This window comes from Lagopus leucura, unplaced genomic scaffold (assembly GCF_019238085.1).
Source record: "Lagopus leucura isolate 7727_CA_CO unplaced genomic scaffold, USGS_WTPT01 Super-Scaffold_100004, whole genome shotgun sequence".
Lineage (NCBI taxonomy): Eukaryota > Metazoa > Chordata > Aves > Galliformes > Phasianidae > Lagopus > Lagopus leucura.
In genome coordinates, this window is record NW_024962264.1 from 62,502,229 (window position 1) to 62,521,412 (window position 19,184).

Below are 19,184 nucleotides of genomic sequence, written 5' to 3' on the forward strand. Positions count from 1 at the left end.
CTGGAACAACATTTTTGGCATCTCTGTACATTCTTTGGTTTTAGTATGGTATTTTTACCATGTTTTAGCAACTGAAAGATACAAACTCTGGCAACAGATCACAGTATTAAGAATTGGGTCTACTGATGTCAACGTACATTGATCATACATCTTACGTACTTCAACGTTTGGGTAATAGTTATTCAGATCTACGACAGTACAACAATCAGGGCATCAAGACTTCACAACTCCAACGTCGTTGTAATTTCCTTTGGAACCAAGCCTTTTGCATATGTTAAAACTCCCTATTCACAATAATCAAAAGAAGCATTTAATGGATTCTTTCAGACAAACATTGACCTACTTCTAGAAAGACTGCGGAAGAATGGTTATAAAAGCAATCTCCAGCATTAATTCCTCACTGAATGAAGATGCTTTGCATGCTGCAATATTTGATGTATAAAGGCAGGTTACACCAGCAACCAATAGGGTGGGCAATTGTTTAATTGCTAAATATAAGATTTTCTACTGCTTAATTACTGTATCTAAAAGGTGGTGCAAAAGTGATATTCAGTGTGCACAGAGATGTGAGGACAGACTGTAGAATAATGTACTTTCCTTCTCAAGGTTATGCTGAGTAAGTAAGAATTCATTTTTGATGGCTGCTGTTGGTCAGGCTAAGAAAGGAGGAAGAAATGTGTGTGTATTTACATTTAAAATAATAAACCAGAGTACGAAAAGGAAGTAAATTGAGTCAGCAATGTATAGAATGTGATTTTATATGTTTATATTCTTAATTTTGTCTTTTTATTGAAGCTGTCTAGAAAGACATGTGAGAAGAGGGCAGGAAAAGGATTCAACAGAAGCATTATGTAAAAATCACTTTTAAAATGTTTTTCTTCTAATTCTTTCCTCAGCTACACCACTGAGAGTTCCAGCTCACTGCACCACCAACCAAGGCATTCAACGGTGAAAGGACAAAGCACTAACGTATGGAAACATCTTTCACTCTTACATCATTCAGTACATCTAAATGTTAACCTCAACTCTGCAACAATTTTTAAAGTATTCTTTACAATCAGATTCCCAATTCAAGTTTTACCCAGAAATTTCAGCAGAAATGTGAGCCAATTCCTTATTCCTTCTGGCTTTTCTTTTTTTTAAATGACATGTTGGCATGTAAGCTCAGCTTGCAAATTTCTAGAATGATGTGGGTGAATTCTGCAAGTGGCACCATTAGTTCCACATCTGGATGGTTGAAATGTCATGCATTTAAAACATATATATATATATATGCACGCACACACATATATGGCACTGACATATATTGGATGATTGGATGCCAACTGAGAGTATAATACAAGAAAGGATGATATGGAATTTAAGAAGTCAAATGATCCTGCGTTTCAAAGAATTGAGTGAGAATGAAGTGAAATGCTTTGTGGATATTTACTCCATCCACCCATTTTTTTTCTATTCAAAATTTTCTACTCCATTAACAATTTTCCACTTCCTTTCTGACAGCTCCCAAATCAAACAGTGCCAGCAAAACCACTACATCATAATCTCAAGGAAAAAGATGTTCAGAAATCCCAGATCTGAAAACAAATGGCTGTACTCATCCATCTGCAACCTAAGAATTCAAAGAAAAAAAAAGTTGCTAGAGGATGAACATAAAATGCAACTGTTCTGACCTTCAAGGCTGACTCTCAACCAGCTGCTGATGTGGCCATTAAGTGTGCTTTTTGATTTAACCTTAGGATTAAGTCTTCATTTTTAAAAGCTGATATCTAAAAACCATTTTGCTGGCTCATGTCATCTTAGGGGTAGGGGAGGGGGTGTAGGTGATGACTTTTTTTCTTCCCTGTCTTTAAAGGATGAGAACATCAATATTTGCTGAGGCAAAAGCCCACACCTCATGAAACGTAAGGTTTTCAAATACTATCCACACTGTACATTAGAAACTGCAAAGTGTAAAAGGTTCAAATACACTTCAATGCTTATTGGCTTCACCAGGAATTTTCATTTCCTACAGCCAATTCAGACATGCTTTCCCTGCCCAGCCTATCAAGGTTCAAAATGAAATTGGAAATTGCAGTGAGAAAGTTGCTAGCATTTATGTATCCATGGTGTGCACACAGGAATGGGCTCCAACAGTCATCACTCCACCAGCTGCAAACCCCTTCAGATTTTTTCTAGCTACCAAAGTGCAATTTTCATTAAAATGTACATGCTCTTCCTCAGAGCACTTTATCAACACATTCAGTCTTGTGAAAGCAGCTCTTGTATTACTCAAATGTGCTTGTTAAACAGCATACATTAAGAATACAAGCTGTGGTCTTAGTCATATTAAGATCAGGTTGCTCTTCTGTCACGTTGTGCTTAATCAGTTAGAAAATCAACTAAAGGGCAAATACTTTCAAACAGGAAAGTTAACCCTCTTGCTTTCCTTTGTTTGACTCAAACATCTTTTGTTTTATAATCCCAGTTGTAAAACATAAAATGGAAACAAAATCCAAAACGTAGATTTCCTTTAAAGCTAGGGGTATAGAAAATAAAAAGAGCATGGCAGAAGCAAGCCACCTCTGCTGCAGATTCATCAAGATCCACAAAAAAAAGTAACCTACTGCTTTCAGGTCACCCACTATCTCTAACAGCTATTTTGCATCTTCTTGTAAGCATTTTATATCATGTTTCCATGACTTCTGAATGCTGTTGGCTATTAAGCTCCACTGTGCTTAGAACTAGGGACACTGCTACAAACTCAGACTTCCTGCAGTGACTTCAGCATCAGTGATGTCCGTACCACAATCAGCCAGGAGGAAGTGGACTAGTCTGGCTAAGAGCTTCCTATTGAAAGACTGGAGTATGGATCTTCTGATAAGGAAACTTGTTAGTCCTTCCACAGAGATTTACCAACTGCCTTTTCTTCTTAACAAAAGTCTTAATGACTAGTTGTGTAGTTGTTGTTTCTTGTTAAATCTAAGCGCAAGATATATAAAAATATATAAACAACATACAGATAGATCAGACTGTATTTGAAAGACAATCTATTGTGCACCCACACGCAGACAGAAGAACTGACAGAGCCAATTGAGTTACAGTTAACATTTCCTTTATTTCAGTATAAGAATTCCTGAACTGAAGAATGGTATTTTGGCCCATACTGCTAGACTAGATCAATTCTTTAAGTATGCGGTGCCACAAGTGTACACAGTACTATCATAGCAAAAAGACGGCCTGGGACAAGTTTCATTTTTATTATTAGCAGTAGTTAGACGTTTCAGGTAAGAATATTATGCATTTCTGAATTTGCCTGGAAAGTTAATAAGAATTTTGAGAACATTTTAAAACATTATAAAATTGCCTCTTGACACCCACGATACTTTGGTACGAGATGTGGAATAAAAACCTACATGTGATAAACATTCAGTAAACAGATTCTCTGCACTCCAAAGCCTAAGTAATACACAAGCTGAGAGTAATTACATAAGAAACTTAATTTTCTACACAAAACGTGCTGCCAAAGAACAAGACTCAAACCTAGAACTTTTTTTTTTCCACGTGAAAGTGAAAGCATCGTAACAAAGCAGTACGGCCTGGTAGGCAATGCAAGTCATTTCAACTGTTAGAGGCTTTGGCAAAGATTTAGCACGAAAGAAGTCCAATTACTTGCAGTGTTTCACAAAACCATACCCCTGACTGCTTATTGGTGCTTTGAAACAGGGAAGTGAACTCTATAGGCATACAGAAACAAACAGGAAACAACTGTTTGCTAGGTCATGAAGGATGTAAAGAGAAACTAAATATTGTTATTCTTAAGCCTTGTTTTGAAGAGAAAACTACCACTGAAGGAAGCTAAGAATAAAATGCCAGAAAGACATTGATACATATATTTTTAGAACAACCTGCAAGCATATCTTCAACTATTTTTTCTTCAGGGCAGTAGTTTCTTAAAAATAATGTGAATTTCCTTCTTCCTTTCTGTTCTTAGGATCACAAAGGCAGTTATTTTTACCTTTATTAAGCATGCCTGGAGTATTTTAGTTGTATAATGTAGGACAATTAGACTCCAGGGTTGATAAATGGAGCTGACGTACTTAGTTGCAAGTTGTACATGTCTCATGACTGCCTTCCGGTTCAAACAGCTTACCTTTTAAGTTCTGTATGTATTCTTCCCATTCTGTATAGATACTAATACCCATTAAACAAAAACCAAAAACACAGATAAAAGAAATCTGCCTCAAATTAGTAATTAAAAAAAATGTACTGTTTAATAAGCACAAGAAAAGCAAAACTTAAGGCTACTGTCTTACATTATTAGGCAATGGAAATACAAGAAGTTGGAGCTATAACCAGCAGCTGAGCATGTTTTGACACTGGATGCTATACAAAGAATTCCCTCTAGGGAAGACACGAACTTACATTAAAAACAACACTTTCAAGATCTTTCTTTTTTCAACTGCCATCTGCTGGTCAGCTCCTACTTCATAGGGGTACGATGAATGACAAACTAGCTAACAATTCAGAGTATTACATGTTCTTTATTTTGTCCTCTTTAAAGATATCATGATTCTCTGACAAAGTTCAGAGGTAGTATCTAGACCCTACAGGATACCGTGACATTAATCTACTGTGAACAATCCATTCAATTTAATGAAGCCAGCCAATAACGACAAAAATTGATGGAAAAGCTAGAACAGGTAAGTCTTGTGCAAATACACAAAATGTACTAATAATCCAACAACAATGGTAATGCAAAGCCTTTTTTTATTTATTAAAAAATACTGGTTACACTCTACTGGCACCTACTACATTACTGAGGGGTAGAAGGAGAAGGCAAATGACAGCACTTGCATCTCTTCAAAAATACGAGGTTTTGGATGGTTACATCGAATCTTACAGCAGCAGTAAAGTACTACACTGAACTTCTGTGGACTTGGAAATGTTGATTATCTTTCCCACACTATGCCCCACAGCTCCTCATTAAGAAATAGATTTCAAGGAAATTACTGCTGATGCCAAGTGCCCAGAAGTAAAATTAAGTACTCTTTTTTTCCCCAAGATTATATGCAGGTATGACATTTACTCATTCATGTATAAATGTCAAATAAAAACAAAGGCATTGCTTTTTTTTTATCCATTGACTTAGAGAAAATCCTTACTGGTCCTGTCCATCATGTTAAAGTAATTAAAACCCCCATTTTATGAAAGGAACAAAGGCCTACCTACCTTTTACCCTCTGGTATGTTGGGAGAAGCCCAATCCATGGTTCTCTCTCCCTTCTAAATTAGGCACCTAAAATGACTTATGGATTAATAATTTGGGCTTCTGTTCATTTTGTAATATTTCAAGTATTCCCATTAAAAATACCCCAAATAACAATAACAACCATCCAAAATCTTTGTAAATTGTCAAAATAAGATGATCTTTCAAAGAAGAAAAAAAAAAAAAACAACTGTGCACACCCCTCTTTACTAAACACACTTCTACTAAACTTTAGTTGCAATGAGTGACATTTAAGAGGTTTGCAACTAGCTACAGTCCTTGACAAATAACAGTTATATGCAGGCTCCCTTCTAGAACAAGCCGTCCACAAGTAGCGAGGCAAAAAAAGAAGGAAAAAAACCCCAAAACCAAACAGCCAGAATCCACTTAATATTGCTTGGTGAAGGCGTATGTGCTTGTGGAATACGCAGTATTTTTTTTCACCTTTGTCAGAAGAGCATTTAAGTCAACACTTAGAAGTGTAATAGTGAACACAAATATAAAAGTTAGTCAGCAAATGTATTTAATGTTGAAAAGAATTACATCCTACTCAGTTAGCAGAGCAAGGCTTTCAGCACTGCATGATTGTGTTTATTTTTTAAAACTCTTTCCCTCGTCTTTCCGGAGAAGCTTTCTCTCTGGATGAACACTCTCAGGACATACATGTAGTTAGCTGTTTAGACAAGTGCTAAATCACAGTACAAAAGGAAAAAAAGGATTTTAAAGCCACCCACAACATCCAAGGTTTATATCTTTCCTTGTTTTGTGAGTTCAGAAATACATGCCTGTCATATATATATATATTTAATATTTATTTAAAAGCAAAATAAATCTATTATCAAATTATCAAACAAATTGGGTCCAACCCTTAGCTGGTAAAACTTTGTGTCAGTGCAGCTTTAAACCATTTAAGGATCCAGCCCACTGTTATCTACTCCTCAAGCCACCCAGCTCCCCTCAGGTCTATGTTTTTTTGATAGGGTACATTTTTGTTATGTTGACTGCAGGAGGGTTGGAACTAGATGTTCTTTGAGGTCCTTTTTAACCAAGGCCATTCTGTTTCTATAATTCAACCGTTTCGAAACATCAGGAAAACATTCACAGGAAAGTATTCACTTTCTAATCTGTATATCTGCCTTATGAGCACTGTATGATGTTAATTTTTCTCACACTTCTTGCTATTCAGCACTAGCTGAGTAAATAAAGAGTGAAGTTTTAAGATTTTCATTTCAGCCTAAACAGTCATTTCAATTTTTACATGTAAACTGCTAGGACACAACCCAAAATCCTACAAAAATGAGATTTTTATAGAGAAAGATTTCTGTAGGCTTCATTCTTTTTTTTTTTTTTAATAACGCTATAAACAGAAATAAAATCTTTCTCCTGAGATTACAAAATTTAGAGACGCGTATTTAGAATGAAAAATATAGTATGATCCTTAAATGAGTCTGGCTTAATAGCTGGTCCCAAATACAAACAGCTTAGATTGCAAGTTCCGACTGTAAAGTCAAAACAGAAGAAAGTGTTATGCCAATGATAACTGGGACTTTCTCAATTGCAAGAACAAAATGAGAACAAGTGTTAGTTTTTTTGACCACTGCCCTGGACATTTTTTTCTGGTGGGACTTCTTTAGTTTATTTTATTAGGGTACAGGAGGGAGAATGCAAGGTGTTTTTTTTTTTTTTTTTTTTTTTTTTTTTTTATAAAAGGTATTTTCAAGTTACAGTAAGATAAACAGCCATTAACATGCAACCTTCCCCACCCCCAAAGGTAAACCATTTATGAACATAGTCTAGGTATTTTAACTGCATCCATTATAGCGTCTAAGCACCTCATGCTTTTTGTTTAGGGAGACTAAAGAGTCTCTAGGATATCTGGAAGCCCTACTCCCTCATTAGCAGGCATGTCTTTTCTCTACAACTTCTGTAATACAAACTTCTTGAAGGTGTTTGTCCATGGATAGTTTAATAAATCCTACCAACTACATTTCTGAATCCACCTGCAACACAGCATGCATACTTGACCCTCATGCTGCTACTCTTTGGCTGATTTGTCTTAATAGTGTAGATAACTCGGGGAACGGTTCAAGGGATTGTATGAATACAATTCAGGTACATACATTTCATTTATTGTATGTCAATTGAAAAGAATTACAGTTCCAAATATGCAGAGCTAAGACTATGATTAGTAAGTATCAAAAAGATACTTCCTTCACTGCCTGCTTAACTCTTCAGACAATGAAGCTATTTGCATCACAGAGAAATAGCACTTAAACAGCCTGAAAACTAATCTGAGCTTAAAGGGGCACTGCTCAGAAAACTGTCCAGTTCTACATTGGAGGATTAGGAAACTTGCTTCAATATAAAAGCTATGGCAACATGACAATATTGAGTTACATAATGTAACTAATGTAGTACGCTTACATAAAGTCTGTAGAAGAAAATACAGAACACACTGGCATTTTACTTTGCCTCTAACAGAAGGTTACAATTCTAAAACTTTGTTGGTAAATACATTAAAAACCACAATAATATTTTGACGTCCCCAAATCAGACGTTCTTGTTACAATAAATGAATTTGCAATGCACACATTAACAGGTTTCACAGAGGCCAGAACTGTAACTTGTCTAGAGCACCAACGTTAGAGAATTCGCCTTTGTTTTTTGCTTTTAAACAAAAAGATTCACACCTGAAAATTTCTGTAATTAAATGGCTGTGTGCAAACACCATTTTTTTTTTACCTCATTCTCAGTTAAGGAAGCTGAAGGAGATGAACTTTTGCTAAAAGCAAGAGTTGAAGATTCTGCTGCTGAAGCCCGATTTCGCTTCTTCAGAGGTTTACATGCATCAGACAGATTTTTCGTTGCTGTAAAATAATTTTGGTTTACAAAGTGAAGTTTGGAACTTTAAAACGTTATCTCCCTGAAGCCATTTAAAATATTCCTTCAGATAAAAGAAGGAATGATTTACGTAGGTCTTGTGGGCATTTATGTAAGGCTGAGAAAACAAGAAGTTTCTGAAATCACGTTTTTGCTTGATTTTAAAAGCAAAGAGGTTTCTATTAAGCAAATACATACTACAGATGGCTAAAAAATGTTTTCCCCAAGCACTTACGTCTATTTAAAGCAAAACATCTTGTGACTTATGACCTCTTCAAAGCAGAGGTAACAGGTATGTCCTCAAATAAGCACTAGAAGGTCTACGTTATCTCATCAGAATCTGCGTACCACTAATACTTTGTTAAGAGAACAGGGACAAGGTACCAGACATATCACCACTTCTATGTTGTGCAGAACTTTCTGAAACTTATTCATCTTTGGAATTTCATTATAGTATCTAAAGAGACATGCTCTTGCAGAAGTTATCTTAACCTTGAACATCTGGTTTTTGGTACAAGGTTATTTAGAATTCCCTCTCATGCACCACACTGCCTCCCATAAAGCATCATTTAAAAGGTCTAAAATTACATAGTAACTGATTGCAGTGATGGTCACTGTACTTATTTTATTGGGTAACTGAAGAACAAATTGGAGCGGTAGGATTTTTATTGCTGCTCTCCAAGATCACAGGGCTATATTGTATACAATAGCTTTAATTTGGTGCCATCAAATGGTGAACTTGTGAACTGCTGCTCTAAATCAGCAATGCACAATTTCAAGCAAGTATAATGCTGCAAAATGGTGGTAGTGAAGGAAGAGGGCACAGTCTCCCCCAGTCTATGGCACAGTGGCTGTATCTTGTTATTGCATCAGCAAATTTAGCTGACTACCTCAGACAACCTGTTTATTTTTATATTATTTAATTGAAAAAGTTACATTAAAACTTATTCTGACCACATTACCTGACTGGTTCTTTTGTGAAGAGGAGGTTTCTGTGACCTTAGTAGAGTTTGTTTTTGGTGTTTTGTCATTGCTTGTCTCCCTCTGTCACAAAAAAAAAAAAAAAAAAAAGAAAAATAAAAAAACTCCTAATTTATGAGTGGTTGGACAAAACTAGCAATTACTTCTGGATTTATGTTATTAAGGTGACTTTACAAATACCTGCATGGTAATGTCGTTAAGCTACCCCCATTTAAGTAATTTTTTTAAAGCTTACGTACAAAACAGGGTACAAACCCATAAACAAATGAGTAAAATTAAAGAACACGGTAATCCAGCATCCCACTTATCCATCCCAAACTCAGCATTTCAGAAAGGGGAACTCTATATGAAAACAAAACATGTAAATTACCCTTACTATCTTGGTCTGAACTGGTCAAATTAAAACCTTTAATTATTAAGGGTAAACTGCAGAAGTACTATATAAATTTGAGAATAAATGCAGAATTTAAGTCTCAGAGGCTTGCTTTCAACTCCAAACTTGCAGCAGTGCCATTTTAAAAATTACTATGGTTAAGATTGTTCCAGCATTTCCAAAATATAAACACTATTATCAAGGAAGCATATGCAATGAATAAAGTTGCTCCAGACTGAGAATTTATCATCAGAATTTATCCCCTAAACTGGGGAAATTGTTGTCAAAGCTGTGTCAAAATTAGACAGTGTTATTTTCTTTGTATCTCACAAACTTATTCAAATTGTAAGAGCATAAAAAGAATGCTCAACCCTATAAAATGCTCAAATGAGCAATAAGAAAAAAGTCCACAGCACAAATATTATGTACTTTTTCATATTCTTTATCTGACTGTTTTATGAAAGATGTCCAGGTGAGAAGGTGAGAAGGTACTGAGAAGGTGAGACTGTACTACAAATGTGCTGCACTACACTTCTACTGATGTCTAAATAGACCGAGGCACCCTACCACTGATGCTGCTGTGTTCAATGAATAAAAATGTACAGGATAATTCACACAATTTAAAGCAGCCTCTACAGAAACCCCTCCGTTAACGTGCATTTTACATACATCTTGAAAGCATCGATGAATGAAAAGACTTCAAGACTTTCACATACTTACTATAATTTAGTCTCTTGTGAAACAACATTCAGATTCTGTAAGTAAGAGTTTAGGACAAAAAGAAAAGGGTAATGCACAGCAAGTGCTCTTGAAAAATCAGTAAGCCTTCACGTATCCCAAAAGATTGTAACATAAGTCTACACACAATCTGGGAATAGTAGAAGGAAGTGTACAGCTAGTGTTTGGTTTTTTGAATCATTGTGTAGACACTGTTGCTGTCATTCACTACATTTTCTACTAAGCAGCAGCACACACAGCTACGATCCTGGGCTGGTGGAAGCAGGAAGATGAGTAAAAGATTATCCAGTAAAAAAAAAAAAGCAGAAAAAAGCCATTCTACAATAACTGATCCTTCTGTGGGCAGAAGACAAAAAGTACTGCCTTGTGCATTTAGAGTTTCCAAATCACACAGTATTTATACACACCAGACGCCGTAAATCTACTTCTGATAAATTAAACAAAGGACACCACTTTATGTATGAAGCACGTTACCGAAGTCAGTATTATCAGTGGTGTGTATCTTATTAGAATAACTTATCTCAGTTATTTATTTATTCAATAGTCACATCTGCATCATGGTATCAAAGATAGCAGAATCTCCTCTTCGTGAGCTATACTGTAACCACCCTTTATTCTACTTGTGATCGTTAAGGCCAACTGCAACAAAAACTGGTCAGGCAGTAAAGAAGGAACTTTTATTTCATTCAAAACAGGGGCTTGGTAACAAGGGTTAATTTCAATAAATAAATTTAATTATTTCCCTGTATCTAGTGCATTATAGTAATTCAAATCAATTAGACATATATTTGAAGTTTCTAAAAAATTTCTCCTAGAATATAAAATGGATATTCAATCACTGGCCTCTCAGAGCAGAAAGCACAAAAAACACTTTTGTCTCTCCCCAAAACTTCTCTAAGAACTCTCTCTGTTCCTTACTATTAAGTTTTAAGTCTGGTATCTGAAATTCGACTTACTGTTTTCAGTGACCTTTAACCGGTTGTCTGGATATCTGCAGTATCAAGACAAGCTACAGAAGTAACAAGCCTATCAGACTGACATCTCTAAATGTGACCTCCAGAGTTCATTTAAAAATAAATCTATCACCTTTCCATATATTAGCTTGCTTCATTTAACCAACATGACACTGAAGTCCTCAGGCATGGTCTGCAATACCCACACCACAGTATGGTATTCTAGTAACACATGTGAAAACATCTATGAGCTAAACTCTTCACAGAAGTACAACCTAAGAAGTTCACAGGTCTAAAATCACAACTAAATAAACCTATAGTTGAGCATCTACAGGATTTGGGCTGACACATACATAATTTTAGTGACTTACGTAAGGAAAATTCTCATTCTCACAAGCAAGTTAAACTAAAAAGAAGCTTGTGATCTGCACGATAAAAATGCTGTATTTAACACAGTTTCCTATCTTAAGCAATTAGACAAGATGTCACTAAAATGTACTGTAGGATTCAATCCACTTTTTGAAAATTAGTTTTCCTGTTCTGCTGAACTTGCATTCCTCTCTTCCCCAACTTTTGTCTAAAAGAAGTATCATAAGACATTAGAGATTTTTGTACATGTTCTTGTATACACGCCTGAAATCTGATTCACGGGGAAAGGAAAAATACTATAAGGCTATACTGACATGTCATGCCTCTGCATATTCCTTTGGGAAACAGATTTTCTCAGCATGCATTTTCACCAAAGTCTAAGTAGGAAAAGCAACTTCACATCTCTTTGCTTGAAACCAAAGAAGAAAACCCATGGCAATAAGCTCACATTTCTTTGAATATTTACAATAGTTTAATTTGATTCAAAGACATTACTTTTTTAGTCCTGGAAATGGAAATGCTGACAAACTTAACTACAGCAATGTGATTGGTGCTGCTATAAATCCACCCAAACAAACCAACAACATAATTACCTTCCGATTATTCTGTTTATCCATCCTGAGTCTTTTCCTAGGTGCCTCCTGAACTTCAAAATCTTCTGTAGGTTCCTTTGTCCTCTTTTTTTGGTTTCTTTTATTTCCATGTAAGTTACCTTGGGATGGGGGATGGGGGAAACTTACATGAAAAATAATCTAAAACCCACTTTCAAATTATTTTGAACTGATCTAGTTATTTAAGTTACTTTTCTTTCAGTCATTGTTTCTAAACATGGTTAAACATTAACACAGTTTGATGACCTCTTAAAGCCTGCGGTCTGGTTCCTGTTGCTGAAGGTAAGCTCTAAACACTCCAAATCAACTGCTCAATAGTCATTTTAGAAAGATAAGTCTGCCTACATAAGCACTAGTATAAGATCTGAATATCACTATCCAACATTTGTTTCATATTGTCAGACTGCACGTGGTTTTAACTCTTCTGCCACTTTGTAATAGTGCCATATCACGGAATCTAAGTTTTACATCTCCACGAGGAGTTCTCCAGTTGATACTGGTGAAGGCACTGGATATCAGCTTAAGGGGCTTCTGGAAAAAACAAGCTATCACCAATTGTACAGATTAATTCTCTCTTTTTGGCATAGCAATTCCAGATTCTTTCCAACAAGCTTACTTACGTTTTACAGGAGACCATAAGACCCCGTTCGTTTGTGAACCAAAATTCTTAAGAACAGATTCACTTTGGTCATTTTAATCCAAAACAGACTTATTGACACATCTATGTGATCATTCACTGAAAGTTCAAAAGCAGCTAGCTAAATAACAAAAGGTCACCAACTAACCTACATATTCTTTCCCTAGGTTCAGCAATTGTTTACACTTGCTCTATCACAAAAAGATAGATGAAGGTTTAAGAAGTATACTGGTTCATCAGGATGAAATGACAACATCATTACACTCTCCAGTACTCTCTAGTTTATGAAGCTACAGAGTATTATTATTTCAAAGACTGCAAGCTCCAGGGGCACAAATATGTAAACTGAAAATTGCCCTACAGCTGCAAGTATTCCATTCCAGTGGGAACAAATAGTTGTAAATATTAAAAATATAGTAACTTGAAAATATGAATAATTTTCAAATTAATGTTCCTATCTAAAAAAACTAGGACTCTGATTTCATAAAGCAGACTGATGTGGCTCCAGGAGAACCTGCTACTTACAAAAAGCCAGTAAAACAAATCCCACAGTATTCTTCCAAGTTTAAGATAAGAGGATTTGGGTAGGGAAACAATTCAAATGACATGTTTTCATCTTAGATAACTATAAATGTACACAATATATGTACTAGAAACACCTGGTACAGGTACAATTTCAATTACATTTCTTGCAATATGACACTGAGGAAGTTGAACAAAATTCAGCACTACAGCATTTAGATATTTAATTTGGGATCCATTAAAACTCTATCGTCAAGGAAGACAACATCTGAGATAAAATAAAGAGATTATGATATGTGGGCGATTACATAAAAAAATACACTCAATAGCTACTTATAATGAACTATTTCACACAACACAAATTTCAATTACTTCTGGATCTTGATCTCCTTTTAGGTGAGTCTTGAAACACTTTACGTTTGGCCTCTCCAATATTCTTCAATGATGAACCTTGAGAGATACAGAATGTGTTTTTTTTTTAAACTGATATCCAAATATTTGACACTTATATTTTAAAGTTAAAAACTTTTCAATTTTCCACAAAATTATGTTACTTCACACACACACAGTTAACAAAACTGACTGCCATTTTTATACAAGTTTTTCCAAGTCTCACAAACTTTCAAACACTCACTCTCATTCTTGTCATTGCCCAAAGCAGCACCTGTTCGTTTCTTATACTTCCACATTGTCTTCTTACAGTGCTGAGAAACTATTTAAATTTGAAACGTGATAACTACTAAAAAATTGCTAAAATCCACGTAAATGCCAAACTACCTTCCTCCTTTCTCAAATACATGACTCAACGACCCTCAAATACTTTGCAAAATAATTGAGACTGATCATTAAATGCAAATGCTAGACAACAGCGACAAGAAAAAGGAAAAAAAAAAACGTATTTGAAATCTTGTACAATGTCCTAAAAATTTTGCATAGTACAATAAAATGCCAAGTGAATGAAGGATACCGAATAAAGGTCAGACTACTTCTTCCTGAGTTGATGATGATGAGGTAATACACTACAGGTATTTATATGAAGAAGAGGTGTAGCACTGATCACTCTTCTGAAGCCATTTACTATCTACTCTATTTTAAAAAAGGCAACTCTAATTTTACTAGTATTAACACTTCATTTTCCCTTTCCAGCATCCACCTATAACAGGCAGTGAGTGTAATGGCAGCTGCTTATGGGCAAAAGAAGAATGAGAAATCAGCAATCTCTAAACAGTAGGAGGTTTACATATAACAACTTTTCAGAACAACGAGCAAGAAATGTAGACTTCATGGGTTGCTTTTATTGTAACCATTGCCATTCCTTTGCTATTGGCACAAACACCAAGAATTAAAACTTGGAAAACAGTGAAAGCTGTTTTCCCTACAGGTCTCAAATATGTGCTTAGTTTAACACCACTATGTTTATCAAATTTAGTTAGAGTACACTAGCACAGTTTTACGTTTACCAGAGTCTTCTTCAGATTTGGGAGAGGTCACTATGGCAAACTTTGTGTTATAGCGAGCTTTCTGTTTTTCACTAAGCATGTTCCACTGCGATTCAAGCAACTCTTCAATCTCCTCACTTGATGCATCGGGATGTTCAGCAACCACCTATACATGCAGAAATAGGGTTTTATTAAAAAAAAAAAAAAAAAAAAAAAGAAGACCAGCGAAAAGAACGGAATTTGTTCTTCCACAGCCTCAGAAAACCGGATACAAACAAGTCTTCTAATGTTTCTGCTACAGATGGAACTACGTTTGAGCATTTTGTACCCATTATTATTATTGTTTTTTTTTAAATTACAATTTCTCTCTCTAAAAAGAGAATCTTTTAGCAGATTCAGAGTCATTAAGAACCACCTTGGAACCATTTGCCTTTTAACATACAGAAAATTGAGTACATATAAACCCTGTGGCATGGTGCTTCAAAAAGGTTCTATTATTACTGAATGAAGTTAAAATCTATCCCACAGAAAACAGGCATATGATATTGGAATATGCGCTTGCCTATAAAGACATCCACCAATTTATAGCAGAACTCGCTATTCATAGGGAATCTCCTATCTTAGCAGAGGGATCTACTCAAACTAGCATCTGAGGTAACACTTTCCTGTATTATTTTTTCATTTTATACCATTTATACAAATGCTAGGAATTCAAAAAGCTGTGCATCTTCTCTTAATATAAACACAATACACCACAGCCATCATCATTGAAATTAACTGACTTCCTAGAAACAAAAAAGCCAGAAACTTCTTCAGTATTTCCATACTTTCTCTTAAGGAAAGACAGATTTGATAAAGAAATCAGAAAACTCTAAGATTCTGCATTCTGCCAGAATGAAACAATACCTTGAAACACAGCCCTTGGTCACTGTCACTAACCAGCATTTTCCAATTCTAATCAGCAGTCCCACCACTTACTACTGTTGTGATGCAACCAATACCCCAAAATCACAGAGCAAAATAAAAAGTAGGCCAATAAAGCCAAGTGTTTTAACCTTAACTTCTTAGAACGGAGTATTTTTTCGTTAAAAATTCTGGTGTCAAGCAAGGTACAAGTGTGACTAAAGCTTCTCCAGGGGTTGGAATTGTTGTAATGCCTTCCTTCCATTGAGATTAATTAGAGTCTAGTAAGAAAACACACGTCATTTTTCCCCTGGTTAAGTACTAAGATTCTTCTTCCTTTTACCTCATATAATTTACTTGCTAATAGGACATTGACCTTCGGGGGCCTCTATTCAAAGTCTGATTAAAACTGAGAAGTGTCCAAAAAGTTACTGAGAGGAGACAACACAGACAGATCTACAAGATACCTCTTCCACACATCTCACTTCCTAAAGCAAACTAGGTAGTATCAGTTTTGACAACTGGCTGCTGACCGTATATAGTTTATTGTGCCCAACTAAGGCATAGAATTATTTAACTTTCTAAGGAATATCTACCTTTGTTTGCATAAACGACCTTAGTGGTGCCTACAGCTTCAATAATATACAAATAAAAATAACTGTCAATCAAATAGGAAAGCAGTGAAATGACAGGCAGAAAAAACCCCACGCTTCTTAATAATTAGGGGACACACAAAGTCGGACACCAACATCTTCATGCTATAACATTCCTCTCATATGTAGTTGATACAGTATATGTGAAAGTCATGTGCTTCTTCAAGATATTTTTCTAAATACGGACAAAATTATGAGAAGTCCTGGATCTACGTATTAATACCACTATAGGTGCATGAAACGTAGTGCTTAGATCAGGCATGTACTAGCCCATCCAAGTAAAGCAAATTACCTCCACTCTCGTCTTGATATTCAACAATTTCTTATACTTGCAGAAAACTTAAATTGTACACCCTACAAATGAAATTAGTCCTTCATTTACCAATGAAATCAGTTCTTAATTTACTTCTAAAAAGACTCAAGGTCCAAATCAAGTCATTAACATAAACAATATGGCTTTGTCTCTCACTGAAAATACCTTTATCTCAAGTCAAGATGCCTTCTAACAATTATGATGGTTGTATTTCACACAGGGAGAGTGCACAAGAAAGCCAACAGTATAAACTTCTTTGGTTTGCACAAAATACTTAAGTGTATCACTGAAACTATGAAAGCGTTCCAAGTTTAAATGCCTCCTTCCCTTATGGAAGCATTCCTGCTAAATCACTAAAAACATTCTCAGGCAGTTCATAGAATTGTAGAATGGCTCAGGCTGAAGGGAACCTTAAAGACCATCAAGATCCAAGCCCCTGCTGTGGGCTGGTTGCCAACCACTAGATCAGGCTGCCCAGGGCCCCATCCAACCTGGCCTTGAGCACCTCCAGGATGGGGCACCCACCACTCCCTGAGTAAAAAAATTGTTCCTAACATCTAACCTAAATTTCCCCTCTTTCAGTTTAAATCCATTTCTCTTTGTCCTATCACTATGAGATCGTGTAAAATGTTTGTCCCCCTCATGTTTGTAAGCTCCTTTTAGGTACTGGAATACTGCTATCAGGCCTCCCCAGTGCCTTCTCCAAGCTAAGCAAGCCCAACTCCCTCAACTTTTCTACACAGGAGAGGTGTTTCAGCCCTTTGATAATCTTCGTGGCCTTCTTCTGGATCCACTCCAACAGCTCTGCATCCTTCATTACCCTCAGTCCTCAAGCAGCCACTACTAATTTCTGAAAACTTCAACTATTCCTGTCCCATTCTCAGAAAATCAATACAGAAAGTAGTAATTAATAATAATGAAGCTGATATAAGAATTCTAATACAAGACTCCAAACAAGGTACAGTAGGAATGTATATACTTTTAAGATACCCTGAGATTATTAGAAGCCCCAGATGAGTAGTTTTCAGTCCTCCCTTTCCATTGACTGCTGTCTCCCTCCCAAGTCTGGGAGAACCTCTTCTAAATCCAGTTTTCCTTTTTCCTAAGTATCTATCTGCAAATACTTAAGGAACCATACTCTACTCTTTCAGATGGCGTTAACACAAGTAGCTTAGAAAGTGGTCTGGTTTTTAAGCTAATGTTATAAAAAATAACAGCATCTACAATGGGAAAAAAAAACCAACCAACCAACTAAAAAATCTTATATGGACAGCAAGCTATGCAAGTTGAAACAGATAAGCCAAACAGAAGGGAAAACATTATTTGGATATAGTCTCCACGGTCCACTGAAGACACAAAACTGCCTTTTTAGAAGCAAGTTAACAAGCTTAAAGTGTTAACCAAAATTAGGTAGCAGGTATCTAAAATGCCAGTCACCTTCATATCAAGAGTAAGGAAAAATTAGACCCTAATGATCTTCATTTGATAGAGGGACTGGTAGCTGCTGCTATTTGTTATCCATCACTTTTGTAACCTCGTTGTGTTCTATGCACAGAAGTGCTTCAGTATCAACTAGAATGAACTGCATAATTACATGGATTTGGGTTTTCACGACTGATTTTTATTAAAATGAATTCTAGGCAGAAAAGACAAGATGCCCTCTCCATATATGTAATATTTTGAAAGTCTAATTTAAACTCTGTAGAATATTAACCATTATAACCAGTGTGAATTTTCAAGTTTATGGAAGTTTCTCAGTGTCTCAAAGTGGCACGGAAGACAAAGCAATTCCTCAATGTTAAATAGTGCAATATCCTTTGTGTTTTCCACCTATTCATTTGAGAGCTATAGTATAATCAGAAAGGAATGACACATGTTAATTGGTGCAGAAAATAAAAGTATAACATCAGAGACACAGTGTGTCTCTTCTGTGGTAAGATATGTGTAGGTAAAACCAATCATAATAACCTCATTTATTCCAGAGCAGTAATTTTATATGCCTCAGTGTTGCATAAAGCTTCTTGTTGCATACCTTACAGGCCAAGGAAATACTCTCCTGTCATTACATAAGATGCAAGGTTACTTACAGAAGTGGAAATAGAACTCTCTCAAACATGAGACACATGTTTCACACATACAGCTTTTCAAAATGAATATATCAAAATCTATGTTTAATTGTCTAGCTACAAAACACTCTTGTTTCCAGAACTAGCAAATTGATCTGCCAGTGTTTTTCTCAAGTAAACCAAACCCACTAGAAGCTATATGCACACTGTATTCATTTTCATTCTTGTCAGTATCATGAGTTGTAATGATCTAAAAAGATCCTTAAAATGAACTACAACTAATTTATCACCATACAGTATAATCTGGCTTTCAGTTTTTCTTTATGATGTTCTGATTTGTTAATATTTTCTAACACAAATATCTTCAATTGAAATCAAACGTTTAACAGTTGAAGTCCCTAACCAAGTCATCTGCAACTTTCTGCCTTTGTGGGTATTATAGAAAAGCACAATTAATATAAAACATCACAACTCATGGTTCCATCAGTGCATGGAATTG

At 35.7% G+C, this 19,184-nt stretch overlaps 1 protein-coding gene across 2 annotated transcripts in view; it reads right to left on the minus strand.

The window, feature by feature from the left end:
- The window catches only part of NSD2 (nuclear receptor binding SET domain protein 2), a 98,129-nt gene that overhangs the window by 16,227 nt on the left and 62,718 nt on the right, over positions 1 to 19,184 (minus strand). For both annotated transcript variants that reach the window (XM_042872207.1, XM_042872206.1), the window contains exons 6-10: positions 14,772 to 14,916; positions 13,684 to 13,761; positions 12,135 to 12,253; positions 9,090 to 9,171; positions 7,990 to 8,114 (exon numbers count right to left, since the gene is read on the minus strand). In XM_042872207.1, the coding sequence (XP_042728141.1) occupies positions 7,990 to 8,114; positions 9,090 to 9,171; positions 12,135 to 12,253; positions 13,684 to 13,761; positions 14,772 to 14,916 (549 nt within the window). The remainder of the gene's footprint in view (positions 1 to 7,989; positions 8,115 to 9,089; positions 9,172 to 12,134; positions 12,254 to 13,683; positions 13,762 to 14,771; positions 14,917 to 19,184) is intronic.